This window comes from Vidua macroura, chromosome 11 (assembly GCF_024509145.1).
Source record: "Vidua macroura isolate BioBank_ID:100142 chromosome 11, ASM2450914v1, whole genome shotgun sequence".
Lineage (NCBI taxonomy): Eukaryota > Metazoa > Chordata > Aves > Passeriformes > Viduidae > Vidua > Vidua macroura.
The window spans coordinates 22,921,798-22,944,887 of NC_071581.1; the positions used below are offsets into that span (position 1 = coordinate 22,921,798).

At 54.9% G+C, this 23,090-nt stretch overlaps 3 protein-coding genes and 1 long non-coding RNA gene across 16 annotated transcripts in view; 2 read left to right on the forward strand and 2 right to left on the reverse strand.

Moving 5' to 3' along the window:
- LOC128812745 (uncharacterized) overlaps positions 1-4,118 on the forward strand; it is a 78,626-nt gene extending 74,508 nt beyond the window's left edge. For 4 of the 11 annotated variants that reach the window (XM_053987358.1, XM_053987355.1, XM_053987363.1 and 1 more), the window contains one exon: positions 3,778-4,118. In XM_053987358.1, coding sequence (XP_053843333.1) covers positions 3,778-3,855 — 78 coding nt within the window. In that variant the 3' untranslated portion in view covers positions 3,856-4,118. Of the gene's footprint in view, positions 1-2,673; positions 2,852-3,412 lie in introns of all 11 variants that reach the window. The other 7 variants (XR_008438812.1, XM_053987354.1, XR_008438810.1 and 4 more) reach the window with 6 other exon arrangements.
- Positions 4,119-7,870: 3,752 nt separating this feature from the next.
- LOC128812749 (uncharacterized) lies at positions 7,871-9,700 on the reverse strand. The gene is made up of 3 exons (XR_008438827.1): positions 9,528-9,700; positions 9,205-9,327; positions 7,871-8,506 (listed from the first exon to the last, which is right to left on the reverse strand). It is a non-coding gene; the product is annotated as an uncharacterized LOC128812749 (long non-coding RNA).
- An 85-nt stretch (positions 9,701-9,785) lies between these two features.
- Positions 9,786-13,054, forward strand: PMFBP1 (polyamine modulated factor 1 binding protein 1). Of its 3 annotated transcripts, none has more exons than XM_053987344.1 (7): positions 9,786-10,218; positions 10,678-10,926; positions 11,555-11,683; positions 11,976-12,140; positions 12,246-12,413; positions 12,491-12,766; positions 12,968-13,054. In XM_053987344.1, the coding sequence occupies exons 1-6, from the start codon at positions 10,042-10,044 to the stop codon at positions 12,737-12,739; spliced, it is 1,137 nt and encodes a 378-aa protein (XP_053843319.1). In that variant the 5' UTR covers positions 9,786-10,041; the 3' UTR covers positions 12,740-12,766; positions 12,968-13,054. The 3 variants fall into 3 exon arrangements, with proteins under 3 accessions (XP_053843319.1, XP_053843320.1, XP_053843321.1); XM_053987346.1 differs by having other exon boundaries at positions 9,787-10,218; positions 10,815-10,926; XM_053987345.1 differs by lacking the exon at positions 10,678-10,926.
- A 48-nt stretch (positions 13,055-13,102) lies between these two features.
- Positions 13,103-22,688, reverse strand: DHX38 (DEAH-box helicase 38). The gene is made up of 26 exons (XM_053987330.1): positions 22,171-22,688; positions 21,756-21,943; positions 21,495-21,596; positions 20,918-21,083; positions 20,693-20,811; positions 20,507-20,583; positions 20,267-20,422; positions 19,478-19,639; positions 19,285-19,392; positions 18,325-18,437; positions 18,083-18,220; positions 17,680-17,866; positions 17,405-17,590; positions 16,843-16,983; positions 16,558-16,668; positions 16,369-16,485; positions 16,026-16,133; positions 15,798-15,910; positions 15,086-15,294; positions 14,846-15,000; positions 14,611-14,766; positions 14,402-14,536; positions 14,198-14,323; positions 13,721-13,816; positions 13,456-13,577; positions 13,103-13,340 (listed from the first exon to the last, which is right to left on the reverse strand). The coding sequence occupies exons 1-26, from the start codon at positions 22,476-22,478 to the stop codon at positions 13,256-13,258; spliced, it is 3,684 nt and encodes a 1,227-aa protein (XP_053843305.1). The 5' UTR covers positions 22,479-22,688; the 3' UTR covers positions 13,103-13,255.
- Positions 22,689-23,090: the final 402 nt, after the last annotated feature.

Consider the following 23,090-nt stretch of genomic DNA (forward strand, 5'->3'; position numbering starts at 1 on the left):
GGCCAGAGCCTCCATCAGGAAACATTTGGGTTAGGACCAGTTTTCTAAAGGGAAGGAGGGAAGGAGAACAGAGCAGGTGAGCAGACTGCCAGGGCCCAAGGATCCTGCATCACAGGAGAGCTTTAAGGACAGATACGCAATACACAGAATACTTCTAGGTTCCCCTGTCTCAGAACTGGAAGACACTATCAGCCTCTTGATGATCACATCAGCATTGCTCATTTCCTAAATCTATCCCTGCTCCCACCTTGTAATGCAGCTCTGCCTTTCTCAGAGCCCCACCGCAGTTTTCTTCAGTTTTTCCCCTTTTACTGCCAACCTGCCTGGTCCCAGATTCCCTGGGAGGCTGTAACACATGCTGAAAGGAGCAAGCAGAGCCTGGAGGAGGTCACTGGGTGATGAAGGCTCCAATACCACCATCTGCATTACATGTGCTGTTGTGCCACAGGCTTTGGCCAGAGTCCCTCCCATGGTGGGGAACACATGAGTGGATGAGGCAGAGATAGGAGTGTAGATATGCTATCAGAACTTTTGGATTCAATTTTCCTTCTCAGCAGAATAGCTGTGTGCAGTTTCTTACATGTGCTGCTCTGCAAATGAGCTGTGCAGGACATGGCTGCAGTCAGAGACCACCTGGAAAGCATGATCCGCTTGGAGCTGTGCAGGGCTGGTACAGGCAAGGGCAGAGTCTGGCTGATGGACAGAGCTTGCCTCAGCTCCTCAGGCTGTAGGAGTCTGCTGCCCTTTGCCTTGCCCCACTGTACGAGAGCAGCCACGGAGCGTTCACAGAGGAGGGAGGAATGGTCACAGGCATAATACCCTGCACCATGCACCACATACTGTATAGCATACACCAGGAGTCAGAGCCATTCACAGACACCCTGTCAAGATCAGCAGAGAGACAGGGACTGAAATACATGGCCAGGACAGTCAGGGCAACTGTGAGCCAAGGTGAGCCATGCTATTTGTGTAGACACCAGTGAGGAGCCCCACTGGGTACCTGTATCTGAGAGCCAGTTCTACAGCACAGTCATTACAGAGAGAATAAAGAAAATAATTTAAATGGTTGGCAAGGCTGATTTCTCTCCATGCAGCCTCTGACGGAGCAGACTTTGGGGCTGGGGAGGAGTAGGCAGCCTCCAGGCTGTGAGGCTAATGCAGAGCCATGGCTGTTTGTATAACTGCAAAGCTTTTAAGAGAGACTTGGGAAAACTAGCTTGGATTCCAATGAATATTTACAATTACACTGCTCCAAAGCTGAATCCAATCACAGCACTGCAATGTGCAGGCTTCATGCATCAAAAGAAAATGAGAGGAAAACAGGAAAGATGGAGTTGCCTTTGGAGGGACTTACAAACACAGATCTCTCTGCTTCTGGCAGAACTTAAATGCTTTATTTCTGATAGGAGCAATTTATTCTTCAGGCATTTTGCTTGATATTAGAAAGTGCCTGGCTGGTTTTTGAAGTGAGTGTCTTCAATAGAAGGTCTTTAATTCAAAATGAAAGCAAGAAATGGAAAGTGTTGTGCTTTGTAATTTTGATATTGTGCTTACAAACTCCAGAAATAGGGGAGCATTACCCAGCTGGAGCAGGGGCCCCTTCCACTCCCTTCCACTGTGTTCTTGATCACCATGTAGAAGCAGGCTGGGTATTTAAACCATGCTGCTAATATGGAATTTGGCTGTTTACCATGCCGACTGAGCATTCACTGCAGCTCAGTATTGACCTCTTCTTTCTTGCAGTAGAAGGTATGCAAAAATAATGGTGATGGGGAATTACCTTGATAAAAAGATGGAGGATCTGTGACTGCTGAATCACTGCTGAGAGCAGTGTGTCACAGCATAGGAAGTGTGTGACAAAGCACAGACACTGCCTGAAGTAACGGAACAGCACCACACAGCTGACCTTTGTCAGCTGCTGCTCTGGTGCCCTGTCTGCATGGCCTATCCTGTCCACCCTGCCCATCCTGCCCACACAATCCATGCTGCCTGCAGCTCTAACCTACAGGACTGTAAATAGTCAGTGGCCTCGATGTGGTCCCACAGCACGAAACACTTCTGCTCTCAATTAATTTGAAGTACTTAAGGTATAGCCTTGCATTCCATCATGCAGGCATTCCTTAGCACCACAGCAGCACAACAGCAGGTGCTTCAAAAGAACCAGATTAGTATTTACACTACAAGAACATGCAGTTTGTTTGCCACGGTGCCTGCTTACAAGCACACGATCTGGGCAAGTTATCTCTGCAGTGCAAGCCCTCTCCTTCCCCACAGCCCACCAGGCAGTGTGTCCCACCCTGGACAGAGGGCAGTGGGGGGTTGCTTCCAGCCTGCACTAATCCCTCCACATGGTTTGAAGATGATGCTGTCTTCTGGTGCCTGTCACCTTGTGCATGCACAGATCTCTGCTGCTGGATGGCAGTCTGAAAGGATGCTGGTGGGAAATCCCAGGAAGCTGGTTTCTGATCTGAGTCAGTCACGCTGTTGGTGCAGAGACACGCTCCATCACACGCAGGCATGGCACAGGGTGTTCCCTGCAGCTTGGCATACGCTAGAGTCGATAGCCCTCAGCAGGAACTTGCAGTCAGTATTATACTGTCTAAGAGGCTTAAAATCAACTGTGAAGTTTCAGTATAGCTACAAAAAACCTGTTTTCTATTTCTCCGCTGGTAGCTTGTTCCAGGAGAAGACAGTGCAATTTGGTGATTCATTGGTGGAGCCTGGTTGGTGCATCCATGCTGGGCTGGTGAGGCCACAGATCCCATGGTGCTTCCGGGAGCGCTCTGCCAGCCTCAGCCACCCGCAGCTCCTGGGCTCCGGAAGCAGAAATGGGGTCTTGCATTCCATCAATGTGAGTGGATATTTTTCTCCCATTAAAATGTTTCATTTATTTTTGAATGCATATGACCTTTGGGGGTGCACCACACCCTGTGTGAAGCAGTCTGACACAGCATAACATTAAAAAAAAGATCTGGTCTTCGCTTTTTTTGTTATTACCTGCTAATTTATGGGGTGCTGTCGGTTCTTACATTGAAGGGATGATAAGAAATCATACTGCAGGCAACCTCTATTTGCTAAACTTGATGCTATGATCCTCTTCAGTCTATTTCTTCCAGCCCAAAAAGACTATCCATTTTTAACTCACATGGAAAATACTCTTTGTATTTGATCATCCTTGTTGGTCTTCTCTGAAACACTTCCAAATCTTTTTCTTGAGAGAGGCAGACAGAGCTGCATATAGAAATCACAGTGCAGCTTTCACTATGAATCTGTTCATTAGCAGAACTGTGATCTGCTCTCCATTATTTTCCTGATAATTGTTAACAGTCGGTTTGCCTTTTGGGCTGCTCCTGGGCATCAAACAAACATTTCTACAGATCCATCTCTCCATCTTCATCTGATTTTATTCTAGCACAGCCCCAAGCCTAATTTCTGAGGAGGAACAGAGCTACAGCAGCTGAGACTGCAGTGAGACCTTGTGAGAAAGATGGTGCAAATGCCCCAGATCTTCAGCAAGGTTAGGACCACCTGGCTGAGTCATACCTTGGAGACTGGGGACAGCTGCTAAACATCTCAAAAAAAGAAGAAATTATATAATGTCAGCAGACCTGGCCTCTCCCAGACACATCTACCCTCTAGTGTTTGCCCACCTGAGGGGCAGAGTAATGCTGTGAAATGCCGATGTAGCCAGATGAATCAGTGCTGGCATGAACTCCTATCCAAGAGCACAAATAGCATCATGTTCTTGTGATCCTCCTTTGCATTTCCTTCCTGCAGGTTCCCAAGGTGAGCAGGAAGGGATTGGGCTGCCTGACCTCTAGTACCTACGGTCATGAAAATTTCCCCTTACTCTGAAATCAGTAACTTGTCTGACTAAGATAGCTTCAGACAAGCGTTTGGCTGGGCTTGAAGACATCAAGTGATGGCAAATGCATGACATCCTCCTCTGGCAGTCAGTCCCTTCACATCATTCCTACTGTTTTGGGTTTTTTTCATCTCATGACTGCTATGCCAACAGAGCTAATGAAGCTTTCTATGCGGCAGCAATATGGTCTCAACTTTGTTTCCCTTGGGTTTTATCCTGTGTCTTAGAATACTCCTTTCTTTTTGGCCAGAGACTTAAGGTTAACCGGGGAGGGGAGGGGAGGGGAGGGAAGGGAAGGGAAGGGAAGGGAAGGGAAGGGAAGGGAAGGGAAGGGAAGGGAAGGGAAGGGAAGGGAAGGGAAGGGAAGGGAAGGGAAGGGAAGGGAAGGGAAGGGAAGGGAAGGGAAGGGAAGGGAAGGGAAGGGAAGGGAAGGGAAGGGAAGGGAAGGGAAGGGAAGGGGGGACCCTCTATTTCTGCTTCATATCTGTATCCCCATTACCTCCTGCCCTTTGGAGGTTCTCCCTGTGCTCCCCACCACCACAGTCTCTTTCCATTTACCCAGCTCCCTCTGGTTTTTGTCTCCCCTCAGCCCCCTTGCTTTTTATTGACCTCCCACACAGTGCTGCCATCACTGCTTGCTCAGAAGGAGGCCCCAGAGCTGCTGATGTGGCTGTCCAGGGGCGCTATCCCTCTTCCAGCAACTTAGTGACTGTGATTGCAAGAACCACCAATGCCTCGTGTCCTGTGACCAGACCCGAGCAGCACTGCTTTTGCTTCATTTGTTCCCTCAATTTTCCAGCAGAATTTCTACTTTCTGATGATTTCCATTTCTTGGTTCCTTAGAGGAGCACATGACAGCTTCTATAGAGTTTGTGTATGTCCTTAACCCACAGATTCAAAAACCTGAGATGCAGTTGGCAGAAGCAGCAGGGGAAATGGTGCCGTGATGGTGTGAATACACAGCAGCACCAGCAGCAGGCAGGAGGCAGCTCCAGGGACCGCTGCACACCTGCGGGGCCGCTCCAGTGCGCCCTCCTCCTGACCCTGGGGGGAAGTGTTTAAGCACAACCAGGCTAGCCCTGGGTGGCCTGCTCTGGCTGACGCCACCGGGGCAAGACAAGGGGTTGAGCCAGGTAACCCGGAATTTCAGAGGTTGGCTCCTGGGTGACTGGGCTGGGTGGGCCTCCTCATGCACCAACACTCCCCACTCTGAGGTTTCATGGGAACATGTGCTAGCTAGAGGAACAGAGCAGAGGCAAAACACTGATGTGCACTCTGGGATGTCATGGCCTTTCAGCCTCCACTAGAAAGACAGCAGGGCAGACAGGTCCCGACCCATTATTGCTACTGTGGCTGTTTCCCCCTTCTGTTTTTACACATCCAGTTTGTTCTCTCTTCCTTCCCTCTCCCTAGAGTTGCTGTGGTTTTTAATAAGTATTTTTCAAGTAGCTGGCTGAGACCCTCCAAGGATAATGAGATCATTCGCACCGCAGAATGCAAAGCCCTGCAAGTCCCGATTGCTATCGCTCCCGGTGGACTATGGCCACACTGCCTGTATTTCTGTCGCTGTTCCTCATCCCAAATACAGCAGCATGCCCCGGGCAGTTGCTGCTGATGGGATGGGATCGGGCCGGGGTACGGCTCCCTGCCAACACGAAGGGTCAAGAATTGTCCCTGGAACCACTCAGAAATAACCTTTAAGGCTTATTAAGATTCTACCGACCGAGACGTTGATCCCGCTTCCCCGTTCATGAATCCCATTCTCAGTTCAAGACCTGCCAGCCCTCTGCCTGCCCCGGGTGGGGGCTGAGCTGCGGCGGGAGCACCGGGCAGACCCGGCGCGGGCACTCCCATCACCGGGCACCCCTGCTCCAGGCAGCCCCCGGCCCGGCACTCCCTGCACCTGCTCCCCCGGCACGGGCACCGCCATCCCTGGGACAGCCCCCTCTGGGAACCTCGGCTCGGCAGCGCCGGCCCGGGCACCCCAGCCCGGAGCAGCGGTCCCCGCCCTCCGCCCAGCCCGACCGGGACCGCGGCAGAACAAAGGTGCTGGGGGCGATTGGGGCGTGCCCGGGGTGTGCTTGGTGGTGCTTGGCGGGTGCCCAGGCGGTGCTCGGGGATGCTCGAGGGGCGCCCGGGAGAGGTTGCTCGGGGGATGCCCGGAGGGAGCGCCGGGGGATGCTCGAGGGGTGCCCGGGGCGGAGCCGCCCTCACGGGCAGCGCCGCGCGGGCCGAGAGCGACCCCTGCCGGGCGGGAACGAGACGGAGCGGAGCTTGTCAGCGCGCATGCGCGAGGCTTCCGCCGCAGCCCCCCGGCACTGCGGGCCCTGAGGCACCCCCAGCTCCCCGAGCCCCGCTCTTGTCACCTCAGCTCCCCGAGCCCACCGCTGTCACCTCAGCTCCCCGAGCCCACCGCTGTCACCTCAGCTCCCCGAGCCCACCCCTGTCATCTCAGCTCCCCGAGCCCACCGCTGTCACCTCAGCACCCCGAGCCCACCGCTGTCACCTCAGCACCCCGAGCCCACCCCCATCACCTCAGCACCCCGAGCCCCACTCCGGTGACCTCAGCTCCCTCTCAGCCCCTGCCCACCACTGCTACCAGGTGCCCAGAGCAGATGTGGGTGCCGCATCCCTGGAGTGTCCAAGGCCAGGCTGGACAGGGCTTGGAGTACCCTGGAAGGTGGAAGGTGTCCTTGCCCATGGCAGGAGCTGGAACAACATGAGCAGATGGGGAGTCCTGGCTCAGGGCACCAGCGTGGCAGTAAGACCTCGTTAAAGGACCAGCATCACTGTCTGCTTTGGGATCAGGGACTGATAGGCAGAGCTGGAAATGAGCCATCCAGACTTGGTTCCAAGAGGCCATGGATGGCCCATCCACAGTGTCCAACTTGCTCTGCCAAGGGGTAACCATTTCTCTGTGTGTTGAACTCCAGCTTCAGTTTGGTTTGTGTCATCTCACAGACTGGGGTGCACTTCTGCCTGCTGATACAAGAGCCTCCTTCTGCTCTGTTCCCACTTTCCTCTTGCATTCTGATGTGTGACCAAACTACCCCTTGCTCTGCACTAAACCTCTCACAGAACAGCACTTGAGTTGTGCAGTGCCCATGACTCCTTCTGGAGCCTTTCCTAGAGCTCCGTGGTCCCCCTGCACCATGAGCACTGGTAGCACACAGGTTCCCACTGCCACGAAGGGCCATGCCACCACCACAGCTGGACATTTGGCTGCATGAGCAGCCACCAGGGTGTCCCACACACTACTGGGATGTGCCAGTGCAGCAGCTACTGCATGAGCTGCTTGTGCATTCATGTAAGTACAAATGAGACCTTAAGTCATCTCTTCTTTGGCTCATCTGTGTGAAACAAGGATCACAGCACTTGTTTTACAGAGGGACCCTGCGGTTTGGTTCATGAATATCAAGTGGTTTGAGCTCCTGTGATGGAAGATACTGGAGATGGACAAAGGGCCACCAATGGCCTAAAGCTGATGGAGGCCCAAGCAGTGGTCTCACCCAGTTGCATTGTGTTTGCTAATCCAAGTGTCTAATCGGCACATACGGGCAATGTGTTGGCTTGGGCTGTGTCACACACAGCAGCTCAGAACACTCTCACTGTGAGCTCATGCTCCCCAAGAGGGGTGATTGGTGTCTGCGCAGCTACCAAAGATGGGTGATGTGCAGGGGAGGACGGAGCTGGTGGTGGCATGACCACAAGATGGGTGTCATTGACACACAGTCATGGCACAGAGAACATGCAAACCTCCTTCCACCCCGGCCACTCTGCCCGCCAGCTCTCCTGAATGAAGTCCCAGCTTTGTTTTCTGATTTCCATTTTGTATCCTAAAATATTCACTCCAAGTTCCGCTTGACAGACATGCCTAATCTAATCTCCATGTCTGCTTTCTAATTTTCGCAGCCAGGATAAAACAAATTGGCTGGCGTTAATTGCCTGTGCAGCGGCCTGGAGCTCTGAGCCGTGATTTACGAGCTTGGAGCAGGCGCTCTGCAACACATTTTTCTTAATTTATTTTTAATGAGTCTCTCAATTAATTTTCTTGGAAACATCTTAATGATGTTGGAGGCGGATGTTAATGAGGTTTGTAGCAGCACCTCATTTTGCATATTTTAACGTACTGAATGGCATGAAGCAAACTCCTGGTCCTAAAACAGAAAAAACCTTAAGATTGGAGAGGACTCCTGGCCTGACACTGCTGCCCTGGCTTGAGGCTGAGGGCACTGCATGGGCTAGTTGGTGACTTTGTGAGGCTGAAGCTGGTTGAGCCCACAGGGATGGCAGGACCCTGGCAGCATGGGGGGAGGTGAGGGGCCGCGCTGGGTCATGGTTGGTGGCCAGACACTTCTTAACAGATGGAGTGAAAGCCTGGATACAGAATCTGGGCACTGATACCCCTGTGCTGCATGCCCCATGTTGTGGGCACCCCATTCCCTGCACACCCCCAGCCAGACCTTTTGGGCAGGAGCTCTCCAAGACACAGGACTGGGCTGCCTGGGGCTGACGGCTGCGGGGTGCTCTGGGGTGTCTCTGCCGGCCCGCAGGGTCACCGGTAATTCCTGATGCATGTGCCAGCAAGAGGCAGCAGCTGGATCGCCTTTGTTTTCTCCCAGCATGTCAGTCTTCATTAAACTGGAGGGGAATGCAAAAGGATTCACTTTTGTCCCAGCCTGAACATGGCAGCTGTTTAATTTCAATTAAGGTGGCACTGAAAAGAGTAGCATTACGGCAGTAATTAAAGTGAGACAACTCCCACCCCCAGGACTGTGCTCACACAGCAGAGGGGCCAATTTTGATCCCCTGTCCTCCCAGCACCAGCTGACTACAGGCAGGCAGCTGTGGGTCACGGCTGTGGGGCTGCCCCACACGCTCACAAGGAGCTGGAGCAGTGTTGAACCCTTCAAGGCAAGCACTGCCTGCAGCTCAGCACGGTGTGGCACATCTGTGGTACAGAGCAGCATTGCCTGTGGCACCATGCAACATGGCACAGCACAGCACAGATGCCATGAGGCTTTGTCCCATAAAGGCTCTGTGCGCTGTGGATGCTTTGTGCCCTGGCTGTCGCTGCCTGAACAAGACTGAAGTCTGCAAGGAAATTTTATTTCCTTGCAGTGGCAGAAACTGTGGCCAAATTCAGTTGTGTTCTGGAAGCAGGGGGTTCAGCAGCCCTGCTTACAAGACTGTTGGTGCTGTGCCTGCTCCCATCACCCATGACTGTGACCCGCTGGTGGAGCAGGTTGTCATGGCAACTGATGATTTCTGCTATGGTACATCTGCATTCACCTTCTGGGCCCAGTTCAGCCTTGGAAATTTCCAGTTAAAACACTTACCTGTGAAACTGCACTGAGCGTTGGCAAGGGGGCACACACAGCCAGGGAGTCCCATGTCACCAGCACAGGCCAGCAGCAGGTCTGGGCTCACACCATCACTGTGCATCCACAGTCAAGGCAGCACTGGCACGCAGAGAGCGCGTCACTGCTCCGATTACCTGGGCACTGTGGGGTGGCCCCAGGCAGGGCGGGACAGCCGGACATGCACTCTCAGCCTTTCCTGTCCACACTCAGCCTCCCCACAGGCCTGTGGCCCGTGGTCCTGTCAGGATGTGCCCCTGCAGCAGGTCCCCCCAGCCCTATCCCTTGTGTGTGTGGCTTACCACAGGGCACAGCCTGAGCACTGCCATCCCCACTGTCACCTGGCCCTGGCCACAGCCCAGCAGTGTGTGCTGGGACTGGCCACAGACTGAGTATGGCCTGAGGACAGTGCAGGGGCAGCATGAGGGTGGCAAGGCCCTGCCCTGACACAGGGGTGCTGCCATGTCCAGGACCATTTCTGAGGATGATGCCCAGGACCTGGTGACCTCACAGTGGCATATGGAATAGTGTCACACAGCATGCCAGGGACACAAGATGGTGAGGAGCATGGCACAGGAAGGCTGCGGTGAGAATTGTGGGCAGCAGTAGGACCAGCTGCTGCTGAGGAGAGGGCCACAGCCCCACACAGCTCTGCTCTGCTTTTCCAGGAGCCCCAGGCTAGGCTTCTCCTGCTGGCAGCAGAGGCTCCTCAGACAGGGAGTGGCAGTGCCAATACCATGGGAGGGTGGGGCTGCCCCAGGCAGGGCTGAGTGACATCCGTGGGACAAAGGGCTGTCTGGAGCCGCAGGAAAGGTTATGGTCCTTCCAACAGTGAGAGAGTGGCCAAAATTTGGTATGCCCTGGGAGGTTCCTGCACCTCAGGATCAGCCTGAAGGCTCCTGTAGAGATCTGCCAGGGGTAAAGGAAACAACACCAGAGCTGACCAGCTCCATCCAGCAGCTTCAGCAGGAGACAGAGGCCTGGCAGCCCAAGGTGAGCAGTGCCAACCATATGCTCAACCCAGGCACTGGTTGCATAGCCACAGATTGGTGGCCAGATGGTACAGGAGGCCCTGACCAACCCTTGCCTGCACCACCAGACACCTCTTCCCCAGGGCTGGGGAGAGCACAAGGGCTCAGGGGGATCCAGTCCTGCTGTGGCTGCACTGGTCCCACTGCCACCATTTCCCACAGTGGCCACAGTTCACTGCAGTGTGGTGGGCCAGTGGTGTCAGGGGCTTGGCTTTTCACGAGCCCAAAGGAACTGCCAGAACATGCACACACGTGGGGCAGTGCTACCTGGTGGGGAAGGGCTACAACACGGTCCAGTGCTGCTCTGCACAGTACTAGGACTGCCAGCATTGTCCAGCCCCAGTGCCTGCCCAGACAGGAGCTGCAAGATCAGCTGGCTACAGTGGTGAGCTGGACACATGCTGCTCATGCCATGTCCTAGGGCCAAAGGCAAGCATTGGTACTGGAGCCACAGCATGGGGAGCCCAGAGCATGCCAGGACACACAGCAGGAAAATCTGGAGCCAGCTGAGGTGCTAGCCATGATACAGGCATTGCAGCTGGACCTGGACTTCTGCAGGGGCACAAACCACAAACAACTGGTCCAGCTGCAGGAGCAGGAGTGTGCAGTAGAGCAGGAGCACCAGGACTTGGTCATTCTGATGCAGCAGTTGCAGGCACTGATGGGCAAGGTACCAGTGCTGGGCACAGTGGCGACAGACCAAGCTGCATGTGTCCCCCACTGCCACTCCACCACAGGCTAGGCACCACGCCTGCCCCAGAGCCTGTGCAAACACCTGGACCCCCCAGGGGAGGGTAGAGAACATCCTGCCAGCCACACGTGGCTCTAGCACCACCTGTACAGAGCAGCCTAGCCACAAGGCAGGCCTGGCTGGCACAGCCCAATCCACCCAACTGAGCAGAGCTGGAAGAATGCAGACCCTAACAGCCCCACTGCCACCCTGGGCACTGTCCCAGGGCTGGTGGCACTGCTGCAGCCCACAACCTTGCCAATGAGCTGGGATCACCACTCTCCATGTGCCCGTGCTCTGCCACTGGTTGGGGACCACAGAAATTACTTTCCAGGGCTGCTGGGTGTCCAACAGATACTGCCACAATAGGGAGGGCACTGTGGGGACTGCACAGAGATCAGAAGTCAGCAGCCTTTCTGCCTCCCACCTGGCGCAGGCCACATTCCTCTGTCACAGGCCCTGCCCAACAGTCCATTGTCCATGGGTTGTCCCAAAAGGCTCCTTCTGCAGCCTCAGCTCCACACAACAGGGGCACAGGGTGATCCCACACCCTGCTGGGTACTGACAGGTCAGTGATGCACCCCTCCACCTGAAGGACCAGGCAGTGCAGACAGAGGTCACCTCCTACTTGGCTGCCCACTGTGGTTTTGACACCAGCCACGATATCCCACAGGACAGCAGAGAGCTGCTCAAGCAGGTCAGTGCTGGCAGCCCCGCAGCCACTACTCCAAGCCTAGGGGCAAGGGGGACACAGCCAGGGGGGCACAGGAGCCATGACAACCACACTGCAGGGCTGACCCCGTCTCCTCTTCCCCCAGAAGCCCTGGGACAGGGTGGGAGGCAACAATGCCAGCCTGCCCCCACCACCTGACACAGCCAGGCACCAGCCAGCCCTGAGCATCCTGCAGCTCACAGAGGGCAGCTGTGCCTGCACTCAGGGCAGGGCACACAGCACAAGGCCAATCCCCAATGCGCTGCCTTCTCTGCAGCTGGGGGCATGGGAGCAGAGTCAAGGCCTGCAGTACAGCCCAGCCCAGCTGCAGGAGCAGCTGGGAGCCACCCAGGCCCAGGAGCAACAGAGTCTGCAACAGCTGAGCAGAACCAACGAGGCCATCCAAGGCCTACACAGAAAAGTGGCAGAGCTGCAGCAACAGGTGAGGGCAAGGTAGGACAGGACAGGGATGCAGCCTCAGTCTCAGACTCCTCTCCTTTCTCCAGGAGAGGCTCAGCCATAGCCAAACACCCTCCCTGCCCCACAGCTTTGCTGGCAGGTGCAGGACATGGAGAACCTCCAGGCAGAGCTGGCCCAAGCTCGACAAGAGAGCACCAAGCAGGCGGAAAAGATTGCAGCCTACAAGACACACAGGCAGCAGCTTCATCGGGAGCTGAGGAGGATGCAGACCTTCAAGGAGCAGAGCAAACAGGAGGTAAGGATGTCTCAAGTCTTCCTGTGAAAGACCAGGAGTCTGTGCTCAGCCTATGTCTCTCACTGTGCCATGGGCAGGCCTACTACCTCCAGGAGAGGCTGCAGGAGCTGAGCAGCCTAGTCCAACACTGGCAGCAGCTACACCTGGACAGTGAGCAAACTCTGGCTCTGAGAGAAGACGAGCTGGTTGTCTGCAAGGTGGAGCTGGCTTTCCTTAAGGAAGAGCTCAGCAAGGTGACAGAGCAGGTGCAGGATACAAACAGGCATTCAAGACACACTAGGCAGGATGCAGGAGGAGAACCTGTACCTAATGTTCAGAACACCTGAGCAGCCCAAGTGTGAGCAGCTGAAAAAGTGAGCAGAATTCCTAGCACAGCCTGGCCTGAAACAGGGCTGGGCCAATGGTCCCCGCTGTGCAGGGACAGCTGGGCACCAGCTGCCTGTCCTGGGCATGGGCTGTGGGAGAAATGCCTTTGCAGGGGTATGGGCCAGGCTCGAAACAGGGACAGGCTGTATGTGTCCTCCAGGTCACTTTAATTTTGTGCCCTGTTCCAGGTTCTACAGGGCAACAACTTGACAGCACCAGCCCCGCATGATTCTGCAGAGCTACCTCCACCAGGAGGTAGAGCTACCAGAGCTACCTCTTCCAGGACAAGCAGCAGTGCAAAAAAAAGCAAGGATTAGACTTACAACCTTTAAACAAATAAAATTCTTTCTGTTCTGTAATAAAATTAGTGCCAAGCACCAAAGTCTTCCAGAGCCACAAGCTGTAGAGACCTCAGAATACACTGATTAGGGTAGCTGGGCACCACCTTAATCCTCAAAGCAACAGGTTGTGCCTTCTTAGAGACCAAAGCGGGCTGGAGTGCGTCGTGGGGTCAGGGCCTCCCCCTGCTCCTTTCGCCCAGGGGTATAGATTTTAGTAGACCTGTCAAAGAGGACAAGGGCAATTAATGGAAAATGCAACCTTTTCCTGCACCAAAACTCCCACAGGGAAGCTGGGATCCTCCACACAGGCATGGGCAGGCAGGGCTATCACACACCTTGCACTGCCCAGTGGGTTACGGCGCTCCTGCTCCTCCCGGCGGGCACGCAGCTGCTCCTCTGCCAGAGCCATTTCCTCCTCCATGGCAGATGCCTCCTCCTTGGCACGGCGCCGGTTCTCCTGAGGCAAGGCAGCAGCAGGTCAGGGACAGCAGACTCCCTGCATGCCCACAAGCTTTCTCCCTTCATGTCAATACACACACATACAGCAGCAGGATGCAGAGGGCCTGCAGTTTGCCAGCTTCTCCAGGACAGAACACTTACCTGGCGTGACTTGCCAGCATGTTTGATACTGTAGAACATGGGGCCCAGCTCTGCCAGCCACTCTCCATCCACAGCAGTGACACACTGCATGTACTCCTGCAGGGACAAAAATACCAGGATAGCAGGATGGCATCCTTGGGGCCTGGGCACCATTCCCAGAGCCATAGCAGCTCCCTTCCTCCCCTAGTTGCTGATGGCACTTCTCAGGCTGGGACCATATCCCTTCCAGACAATTCCTCCTGGCCTCAGAAGCTGCTACAGGTTGGATTTGACCACAAGGAGGATCAAACATATGCCACAGAAGCCAGAGAAAAATAATGGGGTAAGGGACAAACAGATGAAAAAAACATGCCTACGTGGTATAGATGGGAAAGGCTGATATCTGCCACTCAGACAGATCTCAGTCTCACAGCAAAGCCCTCCCATCTCCCCCGGAGCACTCATCACCCTTCCTGCTAGCCCTCAGCTCAAGCTCACCTTGGTAGTCATAACCAGTTCATGGTACACAATGTAATCTGGTGTGTAGCCCATGCCAAACAGAGAGCTCGTGGGGTGCAGGTGGCAGGGCATGCCTGTGCGGATGTTCACATACTCCCCAATGCCCTGCAAAGACAAGTGTGCTTAGTCCACCTGTTCCCAGGCAGGGCCTTGCAGCCCCCAGGCAGCTCAGACACCTCTCACCTTCAGCTTTGCAGCCTGATGGAAATATGCAGCACAGATGCACTTCCTGACAACATCCCAGTCTGTACCACAGGATGCCAGGCTCATTCGCTGCTGCACCATAATGTCCTTGAGCTGGGCACGCACCTCCCGCACCTGCAAAGGTGTGTGCTGGTCAGATCCCTCTTCTGTATAAGGCTGTCTCCCAAGCCTTACAGCCACAGCCTCACCTTCCGCATGGCCTTGGCGTGGATGAAGTGCTGATTGCACCACAGAGTAGAATAGCTGTTGTTTTTCCACTGCAGGTAAACATTCAAGTAAGTCAAGTGATCACTCTCTGGAACAGCAAATTTCTCCCGCACTTGGTCACTCTCCTCCTCTCGGCCCTGAAGGGTGAGCAAAGAACATGGGTTAGTCAAAGGGCAGGGAAGGGCCCTGAGCTGCTGGAACAGCAGCATCTCATACCTTAGGTCGGTAAAAGATGGCAGGCACAGACAACATGGAGACAACAAGCAAGATCTCAGAGCTGCAACCCATGTCACAGGAGACAATGAGCATTTTGGAGAGTGCAGGGTCCAGTGGGAACTCCACCATGAGGCGTCCTGTAGAGGTCAGACCACCTGTAGGAACAGAACAGGGATCAGTGATCAGCAGCTGGGCAGGCCCTAGTTCCATGGGCTGGCAGCCTACCCCAGCAGCCAATACCTGTGTTATCCAAGGCCCCCAGGATCCACAGCTGGTACATGGAGTTCAGCATATTGTCTTCAGGGGGCGGATCCATGAAGTGGAACTGCAGCAGGTCTTGCACACCCAGGGACTTGAGCAAGAGCACTACATTGGCGAGGTTGGTGCGCTGGATCTCAGGCACCGTGGTTGTCAGCAGCTCATTCTTGTAGGCACTCTGGGTGTAGAGCCTGGGAAGAGATGCCAAGAGCATGCTCCTCCTGTTCGGCCACTGCACTCCTTACAGACTTGCCAGCCTCTGCCCAGCCCGGCCCAGCACGGCACAGGGCAGCAACCCTGCACCCAAGAGCAGGACCCTGGGGAGGCACTAGTAGCCCAGCCAAAGTGGGGTCTCCCCAGCACATTGGGGTGTTTGGGCTGCAGCACAGAACACGACCAAGCACAGCCCTTCCCTGGTCTCACAGCATAGCCTGGGAAAGGCCGTTGGTTTGGCTCTCATCCCAATGGCATCCAGGGCAGACCAGCCACAAGTGAAGATGGGCACAGGAAGAAAGTGGAGCACATCCTTTTCTCTGCAGAAGGACTGGGTCCAAAGAAGGCCTTCAGGCCTGCCTACTGCCCACACCGCCCCCGGAGTTCAAGATAATGAACAGCTCCAGTGAGAAAAAGATATACATAATCTGATGCCAAGCTGAGCATACAACAGGAACAGGAACACCAGTGACATGCCTACCTGAAACAATGGCCTGGGCCTGTCCGGCCAGCTCGGCCGGCCCTCTGATTGGCATTGGCCTGACTGATGGGGTAGATCTGCAGTGCATCCATGCCTATACGGGGGTTGAAAACCTTCAGGGCACAAGAAAGTCAGGCAGATGTAAGAGGAAGGCTGGATCATGACCTCAGAACTCCCTCAACCTACACCAGAAACCAGAGACAGACAGTATAGAAAACCCTGGCTCACCTTCAATTTGCAGTAGCCAGAGTCAATCACAAACATGATACCATCCACTGTCAGTGAGGTCTCTGCGATGTTAGTGGCAACGATGCACTTCCTGACCCCATCAGGAGCCTGCAAGCACACTGCATGTCAGTCACGCCCCCGGCCGTGGCTCTGCTCCGCCAAGGAGGAGTGCAGAGTGGCAGATGGACAGGGGTGACTCCTGGGAAGTGGGGTGGGCTACATGCTTTCTCTCACCCTCCACATGCAATACCAAAGTATATCTACACCTCTCACTCCTGCTCTGTACCGTCTCCTGCTCCAGTTTTCCCTGTCCCCACCCTAATCACAAAGCACACATCAGCACCTTCTGGAAGATCTTGGCCTGCAAGTCCGAGGGCAGCTGAGAGTAGATTGGCAGTACAGCAAGAGCAGGTGCCTTCTCCAGCTCCTCAAGATGCTCCACAATCTGCTCTGAGGTCACCTAGATACAAAGAGGGGTGAAAACATCAGACTGAAACAAGAGGGTAGGATAGTGCCTGTCCTTCCAACTCACCTCGATATCCTCCTGGCCAGGCATGAAGACGAGGATGTCTCCAGGAGCACCAGACAAGTGGACCTGCAAGGCTTGTTTCACTGCAGCCTCCACATAATCCTCCTGTGGGGTCTGAACAGCACAGCCCAGGTTAATCTGGACCAATATCCTTACCTGCCCTGTCCTACATGCAAGACTGTAGCACATCACAACCACTCCTACCCTGTGCGTCCCCTCAGAGTACAGCACAGATAGGTCACAACCCCCTCCTGCCAACAGCATTTCCATCCACAAAAGTAACTATACCTTGCTGAAAAGAATATCCACAGGAAAAGTGCGCCCAGGAATGTGGAAAATGGGAACGTTCCCAAAGAAGGAGGCAAACTTATCTGCATCCATGGTGGCCGAAGTAACAACAAGCTTCAGATCTGAGCGTCGGGCGACCACCTAGGAAGCAAATAAAAGGAACAATATGGAAGGTGCATTTATGTGTGGCTGTGGGCTGTTTTCATTCTTTCTGAGACAATGGCACAGGACAGAGCTTCTGTTGTACTACAGAGGCACTGGCTGTGCATGCCAGGAAACACAAATGCTCTATGGTCAGTGCAGTTGAAAAGATCTGCCAACCTCGGTCCAGGAAACCTTAACCCAGCAGTCCTCTCTATAGGCAGTTCTGACATTCAGCCAGCAAGACTCTGGTAGCATTACAGAAGACTTAACCCCCCAGATCCAAGGACCAGGATGCTGGAGCAGTCAAGTGCAGACAGAGATGTGGCAGCTCTGCTTCCCTCTCCTAGTCCTGGCAGAGAAGGGCTGTCCCAGATGACGTGCCCCATACTGCTGTCCTCTAGGCCAGGCTCACACGCACCTCCCGAAGCAGCCCGAACAGCACATCAGTGTTGAGCGAGCGCTCATGTGCCTCGTCCATGATGATAGCACTGTAGTTGTCCAGGTCAGCCTCCCGCAGTGACTCACGGAGCAGGATCCCATCTGTCATGTACTTGATCACTGTGTTCTCAGATGTGCAGTCCTCAAAGCGGATGGCATAGCCTACCTGGCAGGGTGGAGATACCAGAAGTCTTCCAACAGTCCCATGCAGTCTCTGTCATTGGGCGGCACCCCTGCACTCCCTACCAGACTCACCTCCTCCCCCAGACGCACCCCCATCTCCTCACTGACCCGCTTGGCCACCGACATGGCAGCCACTCTGCGGGGCTGTGTGCAGCCGATCATGCCATAATCAGTGTAGCCATCCTCATGGAGATACTGTGTCAGCTGAGTCGTCTTCCCACTCCCTGTCTCCCCCACCACGATCACAATGCTGTTGTCTCTGAGGAAAAGGAAAAGGCATTTCTTCATATACCTTCAAACAAGGGCTTTTGTGTTCTCTAGCTAAGCATCATCCTATTCAGGTGGGAGAGCTGAGCAAACACAAAACAATGGGTTTTGTTTCCTGAGAGTACTTCCCAATGGTCATGATTCTACAATTCCTCAACTGAGCTCCCAAAGATAGGCCAATGCCCTGGGGATGCCCTGGCAGCCATACCTGAGGATGGAGAGCAGTTCCTGCTGTACAGCAAAGATGGGTAGGTATTGTCTCTGCTCCAGGATCGATTTTTTCTTGGCAAATTCACTGCTGGCTTCACTTTTTTCTTTCATGTGTTCAGCAAACTTCTGCTCTGTTCTAAGGAAACACCACAAGTCCTGAAACTGCCTCACCTTGCTCACTTTGCTATGCCCATAGCCCCCGTTACCAGCTGAGCAGGGTAATTCAGAGCAAGCCCCTACTTGTAATCCACTTTGCCATCTTCTGTCACCATCTCGTCCTTCTCCTCCTCTTTCTTGATCCCCATAATGTCTCCCAGTTTGGTGCCTGCCAGCTCCCAATGCTTGTGCTGAGCCTGGAAGGAGAGAGAACAGCATAACTTTGCCACAGCAAGTACAGACAAAATTCTTCCCCAGTCCTACTCCTAAGACTAAGAAGAGGATATTAGTACCCCAGTTCCCCAGTGCAGAATGCACACTCCACTCCTACATCAGGTTCCCCTCTTCCAAATGAACTGAAGCAAAATTTTAAGACATTGAGATGGATACACAGACTTCAGGCAAAGGCAAAGGATAACCAACTGCCTCCTAAGAAAATAGCTCCAGATGCTGACCCTTCCATTAAATTTGAACTTAAACCTACACAGATGTGAACCAGACATAATCTTCCTACCCTTGCCAAGAGCTCACAGGCTTTTCTCCTACCTCTGCTATCAGTTTAGCTACCACCACCATTCCACTCATAGTATAAGTAGGTCAAATCCAGCCCAGTTTCAATATACAAGGAACACACCTGTACTTTCCCCACAGCTACTATGTGAGCTTTAGAGAAAGTCCCTAGAAAAGACCCCCAAAAACTGATCTGCTACCTTACCCCATACTTCTCCTCACAACTCTTCTGCTGAGACCTGACAAGGTAAATCCTGCTGACATTCCCTAAGCTACCTGGCATTCTTCCACCTGCCTCCTTTTTCCATAACCCAAATGTTCAAATGCATGGTAATTCACGTCCCAGGGCAGCGCACAAGAAAATCACACCACAGCAGCTGCTATGAGGCAATACAGTAAGCTGGGCTGCCAGGATGTCCCAGATCACAAAAATATGAACTCCTTAGCATCACTGCTGCCAAAGCCTGAATGCTGCAGTCCAAAAAAGGCTCTGAGGAACTACATAATGTGTACAGTAAGCCACAGGCTGCATACCCTCTTACGCTCCTTCTGCTCCCTGTGCTTGCGCACCAGCTGGCTGCCTTTCCGAGCTATGATGGCCAAATCCGAGGTGGCATCCTTCACAGGGATGACTGGCTCTGGCTGCAGGGAAAAGGCACTGCTTTACTAAAAAGGCCTCACATGTACAGAGCTCCTTGCCATCAGTGCCTTCAGCCATAGTCTCTACCTGCTTGGTGAAGACAATCCTTCCATCTAGGAAAGGGGGCACTAGATTGTGCACCAACAAATGCACTTTAGCAGAGTTATCCTCCTCAAAATCTTCGTCCACCTCAATCCGATGGACCACGCCACTGGTCAGCATGCGATTTGTCTCCCAGCGCTCATTATCCTGCAGGAAACAACGTTATCAGAAACACAATTAAGCCCCACAGAAAGTCACAGAGATCACACTAGAACACCAAGCTTGGGCCTGGGCTCTGCACTGGCAACAGGATGGTTCAAACCTAGTGAGCCTGAAAGTAAGCACAACGGAAGGAACAGTAATTGGAAGCAGTAGAGTACAGGAAGCTGCCCACGTGAAACACATGGTCAACAGGACTGTCTCCAAGGAAATGCAGGATGGACATTGCCTGCAAGGCAATCAGAATACATCAGGAAGCCCGGACACAAACCTGCTCATGTAAAGAGAGCAGCTGTCCCCAGCATCCACTGGGCCAACACTGGACAGCCCCAGTAATGTAACTCGCACTTAGAACAGCAGGAGCATGGTCCTCTGCACTTCTGCTGCTCTGGACACTGCAATCCACCAGCCACTCCAACTGGGAATTCTCCCCATGCAGGAGTTGCAGGGCTGGGTTTTCCAGGGGAACTCAAGCACAGTTTCCCTCTGAGCACTCCTTCAGCCTGGCCCAAGACTGTCCTTCTCCACCTGAGAGCAAGGGCTTGACAAGTGGATGTTTCAAGAGGCAGCAAACCCCATGTGTTCAGAGCAGCCAACCCTGCGCCTTGGCCTTACCTCATTGATCTGCCGCCGCTGTGCCGAGATCCGCTTCTGCCTCTGCTTGTGCAAGTGCTGCTCACGCTTCTTCACGTACTCCTCAGAGGAGTAAGCCAGAGGGTTGTGAAACTCATCGTAGCCCTCATCCATCATGTACCAGTCCCGGTCAGCTTGCTGGGAAGGGAGAGGTGCAGCACTGAGTTCCACCCAGCCCCCAGAGCCTGGTGGCCCCAAGCCCCCGGCCCGTCCCAGACTCACCCGCTGGTCATCCTCCCACTGCTGCCTCTCCTCTTCCGTCTCAAAGGCGATGCCCTCCTCCCCTTCTGTGCGCCGCCCTGGGGTGAGCCAGAGAGTCCAGAATGTTCCCAAGGAAACCCCAATTCTGTGCCACAGGAAAGGGGATTCCACACTGCCCACCCAGGCAGCTCAGCCCAGATTCCTCACCTCTCCCTCGGGACAGGCGTGGCGTGGCCCCCAGGTGCCTCCGGTCATCAGCCCATTCATTGTACTTGTATGATGGGGTTGGCAATGGTGTCTTATCAGAGTAGCGGCTCCTCACAGACCTGAAAACACAGCGGGTGGGAGGAACTGCACAGCCAGACCCTTCTCATACACACAGAGTCCCCTCCGCAGCTCCACAGCTCACAGCACAGCCCCAGGCACTGGTACCTGTCCCGCTCCCGCCGGTCCGTGTCCCGCAGCGACGACGGCCGGTGGCTACGCTCTGAGTCTCGATAGGAAGGTGTGGGAGATGGAGACTCCCACTGTGAGCGGTGGGCACTGCTGTAACCACCATCATCTTCCTCCCAGCTGGAGCGAGATGGTGTGGCTGCATCTGGTAGAAGAGATGGGGTTTGACACCTGTTGTTCAAGCAGCGGCCCTGGGCACCTGGAGCCACCTAACATCTTTTGAGAAAGGAGCATGGAGAGAGGGTACCCACTGGCCCTCCCTCTAAGGGAAGGGGCTGACCTAGTGATTCCAAGGAATTTCAAGGGATCATATTTCCATCACACAGGCCCAGAACAGACCCCGCCATGCCAAGATCTGCCAGAGTTTCAGACACACACAGCTGGCACATTGCTCCCAAACCCAAGCTGAGCTGAGAGTTTTATGCTTGCCTTAACCACAAACAAGGTACAGGCTTTTCTATCACCCCTGTCCTGCAAAAACAGCAGGAAGCATAAAAAACTCCAAGCCCCTCCCTGTTAGATCTCACACAAGAGCTTTACTGGGTCCCATTCCCACCTTTGGGCCGATGTCGGGGGCTCTCAGGTTCACCCCTCCTGCCACTCCGCTCTGATGAGCCATCCCTCTCTGATCTGCTGTGATGACTCCTGTCCCGCTCCTCTGCAAAAACAAAATAGGATCAGGTGCCTATTGCACAAACAGGCTTCCCAAGTCTGCTGCAAAAATCACCACAAACATTACTAGTAAAGACTATAAACAGGGAAAAGGACAAGCCCAAACCCAAACCAAGAAGCACCACAAAAGTCTCTGAGCAATTACCACGGTCTCGTTTACGATCATGGTCCCGATCCCTGCTGCGTTCCTTCTTCCGGTCCTTCTCCTCCTTGGAGGAGGCAAAGACTCCATGTTCCCGACGCTCCCTCTCCCGTTGCCGGCTGCGTTCCAAGAACTCCTCGCTTACACCCCCTGTATAGGAAGGTGTCTCCACGTGGACAGAGCGGTAATGTCTGGACAGGCAGAGCAGAGAGAAAAAATGCTCAGAAGTGCTGAGCAACAGCTGCCCTTCGGCTGGTCTCGTACAGCTCCAGTTGCAGCCTGTGCCATAACGCCCCGCAGTCTCCCTCTCTCCACAGCGGTGGCTGCGGCCCTGCCTGTCACCGACTGTGCCCACCCTGCGCTCCCTGCCCGGCCGGACGTGGCCACCGGGCACCCGGGATGCCCCTGCGAACGCCACCTGTTCCTGCGAGCTCTGCGGTTGCTCCGGTTGGCCTCGTCCTCTTCCTCCTCCTCGGCGCTGCCCGCCTCGTCACGACCCTCTTCCCAGTCCTTATAGGACGCGACACGGGATCGCTTCCCCCCGGCCGCCTCCTCCTGGCGCTCCCGCCGCTTCTGCGCCGCCAGCACGTCCAGTCCCAGCAGGGAGACGCGCGGGGCCGGTGCCTTAAAGACGTGCTGCTCGGGCCGCAGCACCAGCCCGCCCGCCTCGCCGCTCGCGCTCGTCCCCGACAGCCGATGCAGTGACTCCTCGCTCGCCGCGGCCATCGCGGCCGCAGCGCTGCGCGGACCCCGCAGTTCCCTCAGCGACCGTAACCCGGCTCCCGGAGCGCCGCCATAGCCGCCCCACAGTGCTCGGCGGGAGGAGCCCCTCTAGCCAAATGCACCATAGACACGATGGCCAGAGCCTATGGGAGAGCCGCCACCATAGAGTTCCCAACGTCGCTAGACAAGCCACGCTCCCTGCCGGGGCGGACTTCCGGCCTACGCAACCTCCCCATGGTCACGTGGGCGCGGGGCGGAGTCCAGGGCGAGCGGGACAGCGGGACGGACAGCGGGACGGACAGCGGGACAGCGGGACGGACAGCGGGACAGCGGGACGGACAGCGGGACAGCCACAGGGACAGCGGGACGGACAGCGGGACAGCCACAGGGACAGCGGGACGGACAGCGGGACGGACAGCGGGACAGCCACAGGGACAGCGGGACGGACAGCGGGACAGCCACAGGGACAGCGGGACGGACAGCGGGACGGACAGCGGGACAGCGAGACAGCCACAGGGACAGCGGGACAGCCACAGGGACAGCGGGACAGCGGCGGGGACAGCACCACGCACACTCCACACCGTGCAGGAGCGAGAAGCCCTCAGAGCCCCGCAG

What these genes read in the sequence shown, in the direction of transcription:
- PMFBP1 (XM_053987344.1), top strand. Translation starts at nt 10,042, where the DNA reads ATGGTCCTTCCAACAGTGAGAGAGTGGCCAAAATTTGGTATGCCCTGG. An exon ending in CAGAGGCCTGGCAGCCCAAG is followed by an intron (nt 10,219 to 10,677) that starts GTGAGCAGTGCC and finishes GCCATGTCCTAG; the next exon opens with GGCCAAAGGCAAGCATTGGT. An exon ending in TGGCAGAGCTGCAGCAACAG is followed by an intron (nt 12,141 to 12,245) that starts GTGAGGGCAAGG and finishes CCTGCCCCACAG; the next exon opens with CTTTGCTGGCAGGTGCAGGA.
- DHX38 (XM_053987330.1), bottom strand. Translation starts at nt 22,478, where the DNA reads ATGGCCGCGGCGAGCGAGGAGTCACTGCATCGGCTGTCGGGGACGAGC. An exon ending in AGGCCAAGATCTTCCAGAAG is followed by an intron (nt 16,134 to 16,368) that starts GTGCTGATGTGT and finishes GTGTGCTTGCAG; the next exon opens with GCTCCTGATGGGGTCAGGAA. An exon ending in ATCAGGCTGCAAAGCTGAAG is followed by an intron (nt 14,324 to 14,401) that starts GTGAGAGGTGTC and finishes TTGTCTTTGCAG; the next exon opens with GGCATTGGGGAGTATGTGAA.